Source organism: Lissotriton helveticus, chromosome 10, assembly GCF_964261635.1.
Source record: "Lissotriton helveticus chromosome 10, aLisHel1.1, whole genome shotgun sequence".
Lineage (NCBI taxonomy): Eukaryota > Metazoa > Chordata > Amphibia > Caudata > Salamandridae > Lissotriton > Lissotriton helveticus.
The window spans coordinates 1,125,027,357-1,125,044,842 of NC_136071.1; the positions used below are offsets into that span (position 1 = coordinate 1,125,027,357).

General features: G+C 44.9%; 1 protein-coding gene across 1 annotated transcript in view; it reads left to right on the forward strand.

Annotated features, from left to right (window-relative positions):
• Positions 1–17,486, forward strand: part of TOPAZ1 (testis and ovary specific TOPAZ 1) — a 2,142,665-nt gene that overhangs the window by 266,109 nt on the left and 1,859,070 nt on the right. The window contains exon 3 of the mRNA XM_078663910.1: positions 1,713–1,786. Coding sequence (XP_078520036.1) covers positions 1,713–1,786 — 74 coding nt within the window. The remainder of the gene's footprint in view (positions 1–1,712; positions 1,787–17,486) is intronic.

A 17,486-nucleotide genomic window follows, 5' to 3' on the forward strand; every position in this document is an offset into this window, starting at 1 on the left:
ACCAACGTAGGCTATTGCCCTGGGCGGAAGCTGGGATGGGGGATGTAGGAGCCTGTTTTGGGGATGACATATTAGTGGATCACGACTCCTTTCTACACACCACACGGGCTCCACAACGGTTATACCTACTACATGCCACTGTGTCACACTACATAAGACGTACATGGGCCCCACAGCGGATCAAACCTGCACAACACAAATTGGTGCACTTACTCTATTATATGGGGGCGGGTGGCCATTTGGTGCGATGGCTATATACTGGGATTAGGGAACATGCAGCCACATCCCTCACTACGCTTCGAAACATATGGACACAAGACACAGGGGAGGTCCTCTCCGAAAAGGCATGGAAGGTTGTCCTCGAGCACCCCAGGAAGGTGTCTAGAAACGTTAAATTTAAGTTTATTCAGGTAAGGGTGTTGCATAGGGCATACCTCACCCCCCGAAGACTACACCGAATGTTCCCGGATTCCCCCCCACCATTGTCCTCGCTGTAAGGCGGATGAGGCTGGCCTCCTTCACATGCTCTGGGCGTGCCCGCACTTACGCGGTTACTGGAGGGAAATTTGTCATATCCTACATACTGTCACTGCTCTGACGGTGCTAAAGGTGGCGCTGTATTGTTTGGTGGGGCACCGTAGACGTCCTAAACACCATAAGGCTCAATTGAAATTTTTAGACCTGGCTTTATTATTGGCAATTAGAGCTTTGACAATGCGATAGAAGTCCCCCAGATCACCTGGAGTAGCGGTGTGGCAGGCTGACCTGTTGAGATGGGGCAGGACAGAAGGGATGGCCTTACGCCGGGAAGAGGAGAAAGGACGGCGGAAGTATCCAATTGCACAGGACTGGAAACTTATGTTGTTAGAATTGGAAGAGATGGAACTGGGGCCATCACAGGTCGATGGGTTGTAGAAGGGAGACTTATTTGTGAGTGTCGGAGCGAGCAGGGTGTGGGCACACGATCACATACACACGGTGGTGGTCCCTGACGTGCCTTACGCAACATTCCAACATAGCCCGTTATTCACGACACGAAGTGTTGCCCGTTGGTATTGGGGTGCCAGGAGACGTACAGCTTGAAGGGTGGGGGTGGGGGGGTGGAGGGGTGAGGGATCGGGTACGGGCTTAATCTATTACACAATTTGCAAAATACGGCTTTTGTATACTGATGTGTTGCATAACAATGTCTTTTAACTGAGGTTTTCTCGCACACTTTGTACCTAGAATTTAGATCCCTTTCCCTTTTCCTGATTACTTCAGACACTGTAATTGTGAAGCTAATATTGTTTAAGCCGGTTTTGGGAATAGTAGGGGCGAAAAGTTAAAAAAGACTGTTTTGTGCATGATGGTAATGACAAGATGTATGTCCTACTGTAGTCGCAAATAAAAAGTTTAAAAGAAAGGAAAAAAAGTACTTGTATTAGATGACATTGTTCAAAGAGGAAGAATGCCCCATGTGAATACCGTAAGTAAATGGGCCTAGGCCTAAAAGAGTGCAGTAGTTAATTCTGTGTCTCCATTGTTTTAGACTGACAACCGGTCTTTAAATTTATAGACCAATTTATTCATTAAGAAGCATTTACTGTTGAGGTGCATACCAGTGCAATTTGTTAAAAGTTTAATGTATACAGCATTTTCAAATCAGTTTTGCTTTAATTATTTAGCTATAGTCCTCTATATCGAAGTAAACACCTTTTTTTGATTTACAGTGCTGATTCTCCAATCCAAGAACATGAAGATTCTATAAACTATGAAATCGGATATTCTAAGCCTTTGTTCACAGGTAAGAAAATGCACAAAAGCATAAACACTTTGATCTGCGTATACAGCTTATAGACAAGGCCACTGGAATTATGTGATTGTGCAGGCGCAATGTTTTTCTCTTAATTATAGATTTCTCTCATTTGCCACATAATCCATCATCTGCATGATCTTCAGATTTTAACAAAAAAAAGTTTGAAGTTCAAACGGTTCAAAAAGTACTAAAATTGCAGCGACATGTTTTGCTGCACAGGGGAAGGCCCTTTGCAAAGATTGACTGGCCACCTCTCTTTTGCTTATTGCTATATTTGGGAGATAAATTGGTACTAATGAGGTGCACCCAACACCCAGACAGTGTTAACTTGAGTTAAAATGTCTAAAGAACTAAGTATTACTATCACAAAATGTGCTACATTACGCCACATAATTTGGCCTTTCCTTCCACATAATTTACTCAACTCTGCTGCATAATTTGCCTCTCCCCTGATGCATAATTCCAGTGGCCATGGTTATATATGATTAAAGTCCTAACATGAGCTACGCTCCTTAAAGCATGATGGCAGAAAGGTATTGCATTTCAAAATACTGAATTTTTATTGGGCTTGGCCAGGCCATATCTACCCTGGACATTTTAGCTTTTGCTGACATAAGCCCAATTTCATGGTCAAATCACATATCCCCACACCTTCTTCACTGACCATTCGTCTGTAAAGATCACAGTGTTCTACCATCTTTCTGTAAAGATCACAGCGTTTTAGCAAAGACCTAGAGTTTTCACTGAACTCCCAGAATGTTCATTCCCCTTGAGAAGTGTCCCTGGAAAATACAGCTTTAGAATCATTCACTTGCCTGTGCAGAAAGCTGAAAAGTTTCATGTAATTTGTTCTCATCTATGTTGCTACATATTCTTTATATAAAAGTCGCCAAAACTGTCCCTATCCAGGTGTTTGTGTTTTCAGTCTCTGAAGAGTGCGTAGCCCATGACAATTGTCATTGTTTTAAAATAGCTGTCCTATTTTTCTATCAGATTTAAATGTTACTTATTTAAAAAAAATCTTTTGAATAGTCATGTAAGTTATAGTAGAAGACATCTAGACAATCTGCATTTATTTTAAAATCTTTTATTATGTAGAAAACTCAATAAATTATTTTGAATGTAGTGCACAGTCATGCTTGGAGATTCAAATACTGACAAATGGGAGTAGAAAGTAAAAAAAACAACATAATAAACGTTCAAGGAGAAACTCATTCCGATGGTCTCACTACACATGGGAACACACATCTATTCATCTTTATGTGCGATGTCTACTAGTAGGTTCGCTCATTATCTTTGTCTAACGAAATACTCCTATTTTAAAATAAGGAAGTGTTAAGCAACTGAGAGGATGGATAGTCTGTGGAAATGGATGTGGAAAATGGAGGCTGGACATCCCCACACATTTTTAAAACATTTGTTTTCATATGTGCGTTAACCTCTCAGTGCTCATTTTCTTCAGCCTGCTTCTTAGGCAAGGCTTTAAATTTAGAAGTTCCAATTCCAATTCCAATACCATGGCGTTCAGAAGTCCACTTTATTTCAGAAATGCTGAATGAGAGCATGCTGGCTGTCCATTGGAACTCTGTGGGGAATCTGCAGTAGAAAAGTATGGAAATTGAATCACCTGATAAACTGCTGTTGCTCTTGGGAGTTCACAGTTACCTCGCCATGCCAGGCTTTTTTCCTTACATGAATGAGAAAGAGTATTGTGAATTAAAAACATGTCCTCACTGTGGCTCCTGGAACACCAATCCTAGTTTCCAAGAGAGAAAACTGGTTTTGCTCACAGATGTTTCGTCGGTTCCCAGAAGAGGATCTGTCCTTTTTTAGACTGAGGATAGCTGTTTGACCCCCTCCATTGGCTGATTTTGGCCCTGGGACCCTATCTCCAGAAGCCTAGCCATATCTCCACTGGGACCCCGGGAGAGCCTCATTGCCCCTATGGTCCCTGCCCGCTCCCTGCCTCCTGCAGGAACCGGCATTGCTTTCTGACTTGGGGAGCTGCTAAACATGCAGCTCCCTGTGTCTGAAAGCAATTCTGCTCTGCTTTCAGCTAGCAAGAGGATTATGTCTGCTCTCGCTTGCTGGAAGCAGGCGTTTGCTGTTACCTGCCCCCTTCACTTTAAAAAAAAGACTTTTTTCTGTGGGACTCCTGGTTTGAAATGTTGGCAGCCAATCAGATGAGGTGTTTCGGATCCTCCGCGTCCCTATATATACAGTTGAACATTTCTTTCAATAACTCCAAGTACTGATCATATTTACACCAAATACCAAAAAGGCACTTCCCTGGATCAATGTCTACATTTCTTCCAAATTTGGTGTTACTACATTCAGCAGTTCAGGCAGTAGCCATGTCTAAAGTTCCTATGGAAATTAACATGGCGAAAAATGCTTTTTGGAACCTCCCTTTTACTCGGCCCCTGCTTGACGGATCACCCTAAAACTTTCAAAACAGCTGAAGTGAGTAGCAAACTAGCTTTGAAAATTCCATGAGGGTCCGTCAAACAGCGTCTAAGTCATTGGCAAAACAATAATGATTTGCCTATGGAAACTAACTAACCACCTACTGACGACCGCGTGCCTGCATGGCTTTATGAGTGGATATGTCAATGGCTGTATTAGTGAATTAGAGGGTCTATGAGTGACTATGTGGGGATTACAGAGGGGCTAGTTGGCCCCTAAAGACCCTCAGCATCGAAGGGGACTTCATCCCTGAACCAAGAGCACGCCAGGAGGCGTGTTTGCAGAGTAGCGGAGAAGGGGGGCGGCCGCCAGTTGTTAGCCCCCTTCCTAAAAAAAGAGGAAGCTATGTGCCCCCCCCTTCCTTTTAACCATTGTGGGCCCCAGGGACCCCATCCCCCGGCTCCTGACCCATTTCTTATTTTTTTTAAAACAAAATAAAGAGTGGTGCACGCTGCCCCCCTCCTGAGGCTGATTTCTGCCCCAGGGACCTTTCTTTTTGTATATTTTTTCTTAGGGGGAGGGGGGCTGTACAGCCCCACTCCCCAGGCCGATTTTGGCCCTGGATTCCTCAGGACCCCATTTTCTTTCTTTCTTTCCTTCTTTTTTTTCTTTTTGAAGGAAAGGGGGGTTGCTTCTTTCCCATGGCTGGCTTTGCCCCAGGGACCTGCCAAATCTTTTTTCTTTTCTTTTCTTTCTTGGAGGGGTGCTGCGTGGCTCCCCTTCTGAAGCAGATTTTGGCCCTGGGGACCCCATCTCCTGGGGCCAAGACATATGTTAAAAAAAAATGGGTAAGGGTCCCACGAGGCCCCCCTACTTGGGCCGATATTGTCCCCGCGGTCCCTGCTGGCTTCCCACCTCCTGCCGCAGACGGCATTGCTTTCGGGCCGAGGGAGCTGCAAACATGCACTGTAACCGCTGTGGGGGAGTGCGAAGCAAAGTACTCTGAACGTGCGGTGTTGCTCAGAGTGACATGGTGCTGATATGGTGCTACACTCTTGTATGAAACCGAGAGCCTAAACCGTGAGGTCATTGCTGTAAAGTGATGTGGTTTGGTCTTTGTAGCATACGTGTGCAAGTAGTGTAGGTAGGTGTTTATACCATACAGGGAGTGGGAAGCGAACTACTGACCGCTACGTGTGTTTATAGTATACCGGAAGCGAAGTACTCACGCCTACCGGTGTGAAGAGTTGGGGATGAAACCGAGGTCATTGCTGTAATGGGATGAGCTCTGGGCGCTGTAGTATACGTGTGCAAGAAGTGTTAGTAGGCGTTTATACCATACAGGGAGAGGGAAGCGAACTACTGACCTGTACTGTGCCTTTATACTGTACCGGAAGTGGGAAGCGAAGAACTCACGCCTACCTGTGTGAAGAGTCAGGGATCAAACCGAGCTGATTGGTGTAAATTGATGGGACTCTGGGCGTTGTAGGATACTAGCCGCTGTAGTATAAGTGTTTAAGTAGTGTTAGTATGCGTTTACAGTATATAGGGAGTGGGAAGCAAACTACTCACCCCTACTGGTGTGAAGACTCTGGGATTAAACAAATCGTGAGCCTAAATTGTGAGCTCATTGCTGTAAAGTGATGTGCTCTGGGCGCTGAAGCATACTTGTGGAAGTAGTGTTAGTTTGTGTTTATACAATACAGGGAGTGGGAAGCGAACTACTCACCCCTACCGGTGTCAAGACTTGTGGATGAAACCATGAGCTCATTGCTGTACAGTCATGTGGTCTGTGTAGTATTCCAATGTAAGTCATATTAGAATGTTAGTATGTAATTCTACAAGAATCGAAGTATGTAATGTTAGAATGTAGGGCTGTAATGAGGGGAACCTTGCGGAGTTTGTACACGGTGCTGAAGAACATGGTTGCTTTTCTGTCTGCTCCTGTTGGTGGCTGTTTCAGGTTTCTTGTTTTCCTGTCATAAATCTACTTATTGGATCCACTGCTGTCTGCCTCCTCACAACATACAGTTGGTGACGAGTGGGAGAAGGTAAAAAGAAGGCACCACTCACCAATATTTCAAAATTGCTTGGGTGTGCTGAAGACCCGTTTTCTTCATGTAGCTGTTTCTACTCATGCCAGGATTGTCGGCTCATTGAACTATGTCATCCGACTTCTGGTAGGATTTATATTTTTTGATTTTGCACTTCCTCTGATTCTTCACTACTCTGCTTCTTCACTACATTTTGGTCGCTGTACTACACGTGTGTAAGTAGTCTTAGTATGCGTTTATGCTTACAAATGCATCATGGTCCTAGGGAGGGTGACCTCTCAGGTGCAGCTCATACAATGTCCCGGGGTGTACATTCGTGGGACATTTGTGTTTGCTTACAGAGGGCTGGTGCATGGCTTCCACCCTGTGATAGCAAATCCTTGTTTGACTACTTGAAGCGAGAGGAGGAAAACCTCATATCGCTTTAATAGAGGGGATGCGGATGGTAAAAATGGAGAGAAAAAAAACATTAAAAAAAAGCGAGTTCTGGGGATCTTAATGTCACATGTAAATTAGGCGCCTAAGGGCACAGACGTTTCGCAGCCTAGGGGACCGCCACCTTCCCGGGTATTGTTTAGTAATTGTTCGGAGGGTTCGAGGCCAACTGAAGTCTGGGGATCGCCACACTCCGGGGCTTTACTTAAATATGCAGGGTGGGCCTTGGCAGTCCTTGAAGCCTCGGGGGTCCTAGGCAGTGGCCTTATTGGTTCTGTATGCAAAAACAACAATTGATGGACATAATGCAGAACAATGTCATACATTCACCCCAGTACAGAGATCTGTGCCTAAATCCATTGTTTCTTTGAACTCCACACCACCCCAGGTTAGACATGGCCATATGCAAATCAGCCTTGACCCTGTGCCTCATGGGAACAGTCCAGCCCGAACTGCCAAGCCATGTCTTTCCTGGACTGGAATCAAGCATCCAAGGACCGGTTTCTGGCTATCAGCCTTCATCAGCCTGGATAGCTTGACTCCAGTGGCGTGGAGAGCATGGGACTCACGTATGAGCATACCCTTCCCACTTGGGGTGACAAATGCAAAAACAACAATTGATGGACAGAATGCAGAACAATGTCATACATTCACCCCAGTACAGAGATCTGGGCCTAAATCCATCGTTTTTTTGCACTCCACACCACCCCAGGTCAGACATGGCCATATGCAAATCAGCCTTCACCCTGTGCCTCATGGGAACAGTCCTGCCCGAACTGCCAAGCCATGTCTTTTCTGGACCGGAATCAAGCACCCAAGGACCGGTTTTTGGCTATCAGCCTTCATCAGCCTGGATAGCTTGACTCCAGTGGTGTGGAGAGTATGGGACTCACGTCTGAGCATACCCATCCCACTCGGGGTGACAATTGCAAAAACAACAATTGATGGACAGAATGCAGAACAATGTCATACATTCACCCCAGTACAGAGATCTGGGCCTAAATCCATCGTTTTTTTGCACTCCACACCACCCCAGGTCAGACATGGCCAAATGCAAATCAGCCTTGACCCTGTGCCTCATGGGAACAGTCCAGCCCGAACTGCCAAGCCATGTCTTTCCTGGACCGGAATCAAGCTTCCAAGGACCGGTTTCTGGCTATCAGGCTTCATCAGCCTGGATAGCTTGACTCCAGTGGTGTGGAGAGCATGGGACTCACGTCTGAGCATACCCATCCCACTCGGGGTGACAAATGCAAAAACAACAATTGATGGACAGAATGCAGAATGCAGATCAATGTCATACATACATTGTATGACCTTGTTCTGCATTCTGTCCATCACCTGTTGTTTTTGCATTTGTCACCCCGAGTGGGACGGGTATGCTCAGACGTGAGACACATGCTCTCCATGCCACTGGAATCAAGCTATCCAGGCTGAAGAGGGCTGAAATCCCGAAACCGGTCCTTGGATGCTTGTTGCCAGTCCAGGGAGGACCTGGCTTGGCAGTTCGATCTGGACTGTACCCATGAGGCACAGGGTCAAGACTGATTTGCATATGGCTTGCTTCAAACTGGAATGGCATGGTGAGCAGAAAAACGATGGATTTAGGCCCAGATATCTGTACTGGGGTGAATGTATGACATTGTTCTGCATTCTGTCCATCACCTGTTGTTTTTGCATTTGTCACCCCGAGTGGGACGGGTATGCTCAGACGTGAGTCCCGTGGTCTCCATGCCACTGGAATCAAGCTATCCAGGCTGAAGAGGGCTGAAAGCCCGAAACCGGTCCTTGGATGCTTGTTTCCAGTCCAGGGAGGACCTGGCTTGGCAGTTCGGGCTGGACTGTACACATGGGGCACAGGGTCAAGACTGATTTGCATATGGCTTGGTTCAAACTGGAATGGCATGGTGAGCAAAAAAACGATGGATTTAGGCCCAGATATCTGTATTGGGGTGAATGTATGACATTGTTCTGCATTCTGTCCAGCACCTGTTTTTTTGTTATTGGTTCTGTAATCACACGGGCAGTACTCATGGTGTTATAAAGTGATACACTCATAGAACTCTTGTAGTTGTATAATTACCCAGGCTTCATTTATGTAATAGTCAGTTAATTGTTTGGTAGGTGCACTGTAATATTACAAAGGTTTGCCCTCATAATCTCCTATAAGCAGATGATTTTCACAATAAACTATAGACAAGTGTTGGCAAAAAAAGACCTATACACTCAGTTATTTATTTGAAGAAAAAAAAAGTACCTTTATTAAAAACAAAAATAAATAGAAACGTACGTTTAATAGAACAAACAGTATAATCTAAAAAACGTGGGTTGGACTCCAGTGGAAGCAGCGTAAAAAACCTGCAAGACAAAAATGAAACATAAATATGTGTGCTATGTGGAAGAGGTAAAGAAAGGTAGTCCGAATGAAAGGACAATAGTGAGAATGGGAGGGAGGGGGCATCGGGAGAAGGGGAGGGAGAGTTAAAAGAAGAGAGGGAGGAGGAGACAGAGCGTCGGCCTACTGCACCCAGCCCTTAGTGTTTACCCTCCCGTCACCCGTTTGTCTAGGACGCTGGGGTCCGCGAGAAAGAGTGTGGTCCAGCAAGTCCTTAAAATGAAACGTGTAAGCCAGAGATTAGGGACCATATTATCAAGGAACGGCAATAACATTATCGCCGCTTTAGCGGCAGGAAACTGCTGCTAAAGCGGCGATAAGGGGCTTGATAATATGCCCTTGTGAATTCCCATAGAAGCCCAGGTTCTTCTATGGGAATTCACAAGGGCATATTCTCAAGCCCCTTATCGCCGCTTTAGCGGCAGGAAACTGCCGATAATGCGGCGATAAGGGGCTTGATAATATGCCCTTGTGAATTCCCATAGAGGCCCAGGTTCTGGTGTGAACCTGGGCTTCTATGGAAATTCACAAGGGCATATTATCAAGCCCATTATCGTCGCTTTAGGGTCAGTTTGCTGCCGCTAAAGTGGCGATAATGTTATCGCTGTTCTTGATAATATAGTCCTACATTATTAGCTACGGGAAAATCGCTTGCATGCACCTGTGCACACAGGGTGCTGCACCCCAGCTCCTGCCCCCACACTGTGCTCAATTGTAGGTCTTGCACACAGAGGTTTCACTGCTCACCTGCCACCACTGGTGTGTCCCATGACATTTTGGTACAAGCTCCGAGTCCAGGGTACGTTTGTACGGTAGGAGAGCAGGTCTCCGGTCGGGGACGGTGTCTTGATACCATTATTGAAAGCGCCAGAATGCCCAGGGCATCATCGCGGGGTGTGCTCCCGCTTCTCCCATCTTGAACCAATCTATTCAGTGCCTGAAAAAGGAGAAATAATTTAATGGTGGAAACGTCTGGAGGTAAATGAAGGTTTATTTCATGCTTGATAGAAAACAAGAGTTGAGTGCATCATTCGTTTTTGAAGTACGATCAACCAACTGTTAGTGGTAATTTTGGTTCAAAGAGGAGTTGAAGCGCACGAGAATTCACAAGGTTAAATAATAATACGTTATACGGAGGTACACCTAGAAAGGAACAGAGCGCATGGTAGAAGTATAATTTGCACGTGTAATGCAGTGGTGGATGGCTGTGTGCATGTGCACTTAGTAACGAGCTCACTACAGTGCTCTAAAAGCCAATTCCACGTGTCTGTAGAGCAGCGCTGTCCGCTGGCTCAGGCCTACAGTATGGTCCAGCAGGTCCTTAAAATGAGACAGAGATGTGACTGAATGAGGTCAGAGATCACATCATTATGCACAGCAACATTGCTTGTACGCACCTGCGCAGCTAGGCTGATACACCCCACCCCTCCTGCCGCGCTCAATTGTAGCCCCTGTGCACCCAGGTCGCTATACTCACCTGCTATCATTGTTGTGTGAGCAAACACGGGCAGCAGTGCTCAAAATTCAGCTGGAGTGATGATTCCACCTCATGGATCCCTTTCGAAGACGACTCGCTGTAGAGCTCACAATTTAGAGCCAGTTTTGAATGCCGGGATGGTGTACACCTCATGGATCCCTTTTTTTTATTGCGCATTGTGATATGCGAGGTGGATGCGGCCGTATCACCTGAGGGAGTGTGGAAGAAGAGGGATATGTGGGGTCGTGGTTATCCTATTTACACGTACGTAAAGTGGGCTGGGCTTGCGTACGCCAGGCCAGCGTAGGGGTGTGAATAATTATTCCGGAGACCTGGTCATTGTTCAGTTCCTGCCTGGCCAGGAAGTGTACTTATGTGTGTTTCTTTTGTAGTTTTGATCTCGCAAAGTGTGCAGTTTACATTAGTGTAGCATGTGTCGGGAGGGCAGCAACTATCGCGAATGAGATGGTGTTTGAAAAGATTTAATGCAGAACATCACATATCGTTGTCAAGGTTGTGGATATGCGCAGGCAAGTGTGTCAATGGTGTGTAGTATTATTGAAAGTGTTGCTATCGCGAAGCGTACACATGTGAATGTGCTTGGATGGAGGGAGGATCAGCAGTAAGGCTACGTCATACACAGTGATAACGCTCATTACAGTCAAGCAATGCACGGCAAATGTGAATCTGAAAGTCACACAGATAACACACTACTATATTGGTGTAGTCTGACAACAGAGCGAATAGCAAAAGAAATCTACACATTGCTGTTTACTGTTCGTCACATGTGATCTAGGATGTGCACTCTGTTCGTGGTTCCTGATACTTCTTAGAGCCACGAATACCCAGGCCGAAAGGGAGCACAATAATACCTCCCCCCCCCCCCCCTACACACACACACCAGGGGCATTGTGTAACACATTTGTTTTTTGATGGAACGTTTGAGATGCTTGGCAGTCACATGTGGAAGGCTAATGTACAGACCATGAATATTGATCAAGATGATCTTTGCGTGTAGTATACTGTAGAGAGAATGAGTAAAATGCGTGGGGTTGTCCAACTGTTACAATGGGAAATGTTATGAAGCCATCAAATGCTTTTTTTTAAGGTCACATGGCAATCGCGCACCGAGCGCGCAAGGAGCCCGCACCCGATGCAATTTTGACAAAATATATAAGTTTATTACAGTTAGAAATATATAAATGTTTAAAATATTTTAGATTATCGCTTGCTCTCATATACTGTTTAAAGTTATTTAGATATACTTTTGAGACAAAACAAAAGAGGGAATGGCGTACCCGGCGCGACACTATACGTCTGTGACGTAACACAGGGCCTGGCAACGGGTACTCTTCGCATATGCTACGTGCGCTACCTCATACGTACATGATGTAACACGTGGCTTGGTACTGCGTACCCGTCGGATACCAAAGTAGCAGCTGGGGTGACTTCATGCGTGTATGATGTTAGGCGGGACGCGGTGCCACGAAGTCGTCTGATACGAAATGCGCATCATTTACGAGTTTAGCAATATGGCGGATAGGATTCGTGTGGTGATGGAGCTTGGTGCGCTACCGGTATGGGAGTGCAGTTTTCTCCCCAAAAAAATAAAATATATATATATATACATATTTTTGGGGGAAGATATAAAACATTACATAATTTTTAAAGTTAAAAAAAAGTATAATATAGTTCCAAAATATAACAAAAAATGTGAAAAAATATAGGTTTTAGGTTTACTTTATTGTACAGTTAATTAAAACTCACAATATAAAACGTACATCATTAAAATCGTTATAAGTTTAGAAACGCGTGTATTGTTAAGGAGTAAAAGGTATATAATACCATATGGAGTTATCGTTCTCGATTACAGGGTCTCTAACCCTTTTCGTGAAAATTGAGAGTGTGAGTCAATGTTCTCAGCTTGCTTTGGCATGGTAGGACCTTGGCAGACTATTTCTTGATTGGCGAGTTATTAGATGCCGTTGATCACTGTGCCGTGTAGTTGAGTAAGTCTTGTAGATACAATGTCAAAAAACTTCGTCAGTCTGCAATTTAACTGGACCTCTTCTGGGTTGAAGCATGTCATCACGGCTTGCCTGCAGCTTTTTACACCTTTTTGATTCCAAAGTGGTCGAAATAAAGCGCGCCTTATGTCTATCAGGTTAGGGCAGATACAGATTATGTGGATTAAATCCTCGTTCCCTGATTTGCAAAGACGGCAAAGATGTTCGTCTGGCCTCCTTTTCCATGGTGCCAAGTGAGGTAGAATTGGTAGGATTCCAAAGCGCAGGTTTAGAAATGTATCCTTTGTCTTCCACGTGAGGCCCATTTTCAGATACTTATGCGGTTTCAGGACATTGTAATCTTTCAGCACGACCCATCCGTGTGCCCTCTTGGCCAGTGTTTCTTTATCTTCAATAGATGATATTAATTTAGTAACTTTTGTTACCACCTTTTTGAAGCTGTTGTTGTCAGCTGATGACTCCCAAAGGCTGGTTAGGTCCAGATATTCCAAAGAGTTTAAAAGGTATTTCTTAGCGGGTGAATTTGATCGTATTGACAGTTCTGTCCATAGGTGAGCGTTTAGGGTTCCTCGTTCCGAGCCTTTGATTTGGCGCCAGCATTTTATATAGGCGCCTCTTCTCTCTACCGTTTGTTTTTGGATGCCAAATTCGAGACAGATTTGGGCAGGAGAGACATAGTTTGGCAGACGGAAGATTGCCCTATATGTTCTGCTGATTATTTTGTCTAGAGCATTGGCGTCCTTCCCTTGCATGGGTTCGCTACCGTATGTGAGCATAGGCTGGAGGTGTGCATTAATCACCTGTAGGAGGGGGCCAAATGTTCGTGAAAAAATATAGGTTTTAGAAAACATTAAAATATGAAATTAACATTTAAAAAAACCTTAGAAATTCACTGAAAATGTTTGAGGCACGATACAGTTAGGAATTGGCATTTAAAAAATCTTAGAAATTCACAAAAAAAACATAGGTTTCAGGGATGTTATAGTTAGTTGAACATTTGACTCCTATAAAACCAGAGAAATTCGCCTTTTATAGTTAGTTGAGCTAACTATAACTCGCGCCCGGAATGCACTGCTGATGATGTCACAAATTATGTCACTCATGACATGATCAGTGACATCACTGATGACACCTCAAATGACATCACCCAGTGAATGTGTGTTTCTGTAAAGTTTAAATATTTTGTATATATATATATATATATATGCCAAGGTGTATTGAAGAATGAATACATTTACAAGTGCCTAAAGGAATTATTTCGGTGCATGACTGACTGTATAAGTGAGTGATTGAACATGTCTTAGTGAATGCATGGGTTAGTGACTAAATTGTGTGAAAGTCTGTATTAGTCTCTCCATTGGTGTGTAAGCAATTTCATGGGTTGCTGAATAGCTACATGAGGGTCTAGATATGTTATTGATTTGTTGTCTGAGTATCTGTCTGGGTCCCTGGGTGTCTGTGTGGTGGGTAGGGGTGTATGAGTCTGTCCATAGATGTCTGAGTGGGTGATTCAGTGGTTGAATGGATTAAAAAGTGCATCTGGGAAGGGCTTTATGGGTGAGTTAGTGTGTCTGTGGGTATGTTGGTGAGTGAATAAATGTCTCAGTGGTATATCTGTGACTAACTACATATGTTTTAAGACACTATATGTGAGTGTTGGAATATATAAATGAGTATATATGAGACTAAGTTATTTGAAGAGCGGGTGTATAAATAAGTGTCTGCTTCTATGTATAAGACAGTAAATAAGTGTTAGTATCTGTATAAATAAGTTATGTGGTATGTCTAAAAATTACGAAGTTTGTGTGTAACTTTATACATGATTAAATGGGTATGTGATTGATTCTTTGCATTACTGACTAGGTGTGTAAGTAATTCTATGGATGAGTGGCAGAGTGTGACTGCTTGTATAGATGTACAAGTGCATATTATAGTCCTGTATTGATGAGTAACTACATTTATAAGTAACTGGATGTGTGTGTAGACCTAGGAAATAGTGAGTGCTATGTAGTATATGGCATTCTTCTGTGAATGGTTTCAAAAGTAGTAGTCAGCATTTTAGAATGGGTGTATCAAATTCTATTTTAGAGCATCAGTATGTGCATTTGATTGTCACATGAGTGGTGTCATGAGTGGTGTCATGAGTGGTGTCATGAGTGGTGTCATGAGTGGTGTCATGAGTGGTGTCATGAGTGGTGTCATGAGTGGTGTCATGAGTGGTGTCATGAGTGGTGTCATGAGTGGTGTCATGAGTGGTGTCATGAGTGGTGTCATGAGTGGTGTCATGAGTGGTGTCATGAGTGGTGTCATGAGTGGTGTCATGAGTGGTGTCATGAGTGGTGTCATGAGTGGTGTCATGAGTGGTGTCATGGACCATGTCATGAGTGGTGTCATGGACCATGTCATGAGTGGTGTCATGGACCATGTCATGAGTCATGTCATGGACCATGTCATGAGTCATGTCATGAGTGATGTCATGAGTGATCTGACTGACCATGTCATGAGTGATGTCATGAGTGATCTGACTGACCATGTCATGAGTGATGTCATGAGTGATCTGACTGACCATGTCATGAGTGATGTCATGAGTGATCTGACTGACCATGTCATGAGTGATGTAATATATGACATCAGCAGTGCATTGCAGGTGCGCGAGTTATAGTTAGCTCAACTAACTATAACAAGCTAATTTCTCTGGTTTTATAGGAGTCAAATGTTATACTAACTATAACGTACCTGAAACCTTTTTTTTGGTGAATTTCTAAGGTTTTTTAAGTGCTAATTCATAACTTTTAACTTTTAACAAATTTTAAAAATACCTGTTGCATTTTTTTAAACCTGCGTGTTTTGCACTGTGATTATTGCTACTTTGCACAGCACCTACCCTCTGCCTAAATCGCTCTTTTCTGCAGTGTCCTGAGGCGGAAAGCCGGGTCCTGCTCTTCAAAATCTACCTGCTTTTTCTATCTGAAGCTATCCCTGCTCCCAGGTCACTGACCTCGAGGTAGGACTACTAGCGGCGGCCATCTTAGATGAGGAAAAGGCTGGGGGGCTAAGAAGCAAGCGCTTAGCCACGCCCACCCTCCCGCCCTCGTGGGCATAAAAGAACTGATTCCTTCATTCTCCTCACTGATTGCGAGTGAGTGAGTGCTACGTTTGTGCGCGAAAGCGTTTGTTCCTTTTAACTAATTTTACAAATACCTGTTGCATTTTTTTAAACCTGCGTGTTTTGCACTGTGATTATTGGTACTTTGCACAGCACCTACCCTCTGCCTAAATCGCTCTTTTCTGCAGTGTCCTGAGGCGGAAAGCCGGGTCCTGCTCTTCAAAATCTACCTGCTTTTTCTATCTGAAGCTATCCCTGCTCCCAGGTCACTGACCTCGAGGTAGGACTACTAGCGGCGGCCATCTTAGATGAGGAAAAGGCTGGGGGCTAAGAAGCAAGCGCTTAGCCACGCCCACCCTCCCGCCCTCGTGGGCATAAAAGAACTGATTCCTTCATTCTCCTCACTGATTGCGAGTGAGTGAGTGCTACGTTTGTGCGCGAAAGCGTTTGTTCCTTTTAACAAATTTTAAAAATACCTGTTGCATTTTTTTAAACCTGCGTGTTTTGCACTGTGATTATTGCTACTTTGCACAGCACCTACCCTCTGCCTAAATCGCTCTTTTCTGCAGTGTCCTGAGGCGGAAAGCCGGGTCCTGCTCTTCAAAATCTACCTGCTTTTTCTATCTGAAGCTATCCCTGCTCCCAGATCAATGACCTCGAGGTAGGACTACTAGCGGCGGCCATCTTAGATGAGGAAAAGGCTGGGGGGCTAAGAAGCAAGCGCTTAGCCACGCCCACCCTCCCGCCCTCGTGGGCATAAAATGGAACCCTCATACAGGCAGCGCAGCGGACGGGCGCAGCGGGGGCGCCGGCGGGGCGCCGAAGGCGCGCCAAAGGCAAGCCCGTCTGCGCCCGTCCGCGACCGGTCGGGACCAGGGGCCATGACCCTCGGCTCAGTGCCGTGTTATTCCAAGGAAAACCTAATTGCGCTTAATAGCGCTGCCTACTCCATTAGCCTACATACACAGCAGATTCTGAGGTGGGAGAACATCCTGAAGCCCGCAGCTGAACCAGCCAAAAAAAACTCGATCAGAGAAGTAGGAGAGCTGCGGTAACGTCATTGAGTGTCAGCTTGCTGAACACTCGGTCGCTCCAAAAACACAATTTAGAGGTATTCTCCCTGCTTCAGGAGGGGAACACAGATATTCTAGGAGTTACGGAGACATGGCTGGATGACTCCTCTGTGCCCGACCTAGTGGCCGCCCTCCCACCCAACTTTGGTGCTATCTCTCATAACAGAAAAGATGGCAGAAAAGGGGGGGGGAGTAGCGCTGCTATATAAAAATGCCTTCAAAGCAGAAACTATCTGTGCGGAATGCATTGAGGGAGCAGACATCCTAGGCGTCAAGCTCTGCTCTCCAACCAATTGCCTCACGATAATCATTGTATACCGCCCGCCTAAAACCCCCCCCAACATTTCTAGAACCTTTCTTGGGTCTGGTCCACGACCTCCGTACGAGATATGAGGGTCTCGTGGTGATGGGCGATTTTAATCTCCACTGGGAGGAGCCCATTAGAGACATCACGTCCAAACAGCTCGAAGACGCAATGACCGCACTAGAATTAACCCAGATTGTGACAGGCCCAACACACTTGAAGGGCCATACTTTGGACCTGATATGGACTTCTGTTCCTGCCCTGTGCCCAGTCACTTCTTTGCCTTGCATTTGGTCAGATCACTACCTTTTACAGGGTATCCTAGCTTTTCCGAAACAAGAAAACATCTCATCCGACAAATGGCGGGTAGTGAGAAGATGGAACTGCATTAATCCGGATATTTTGCTATCA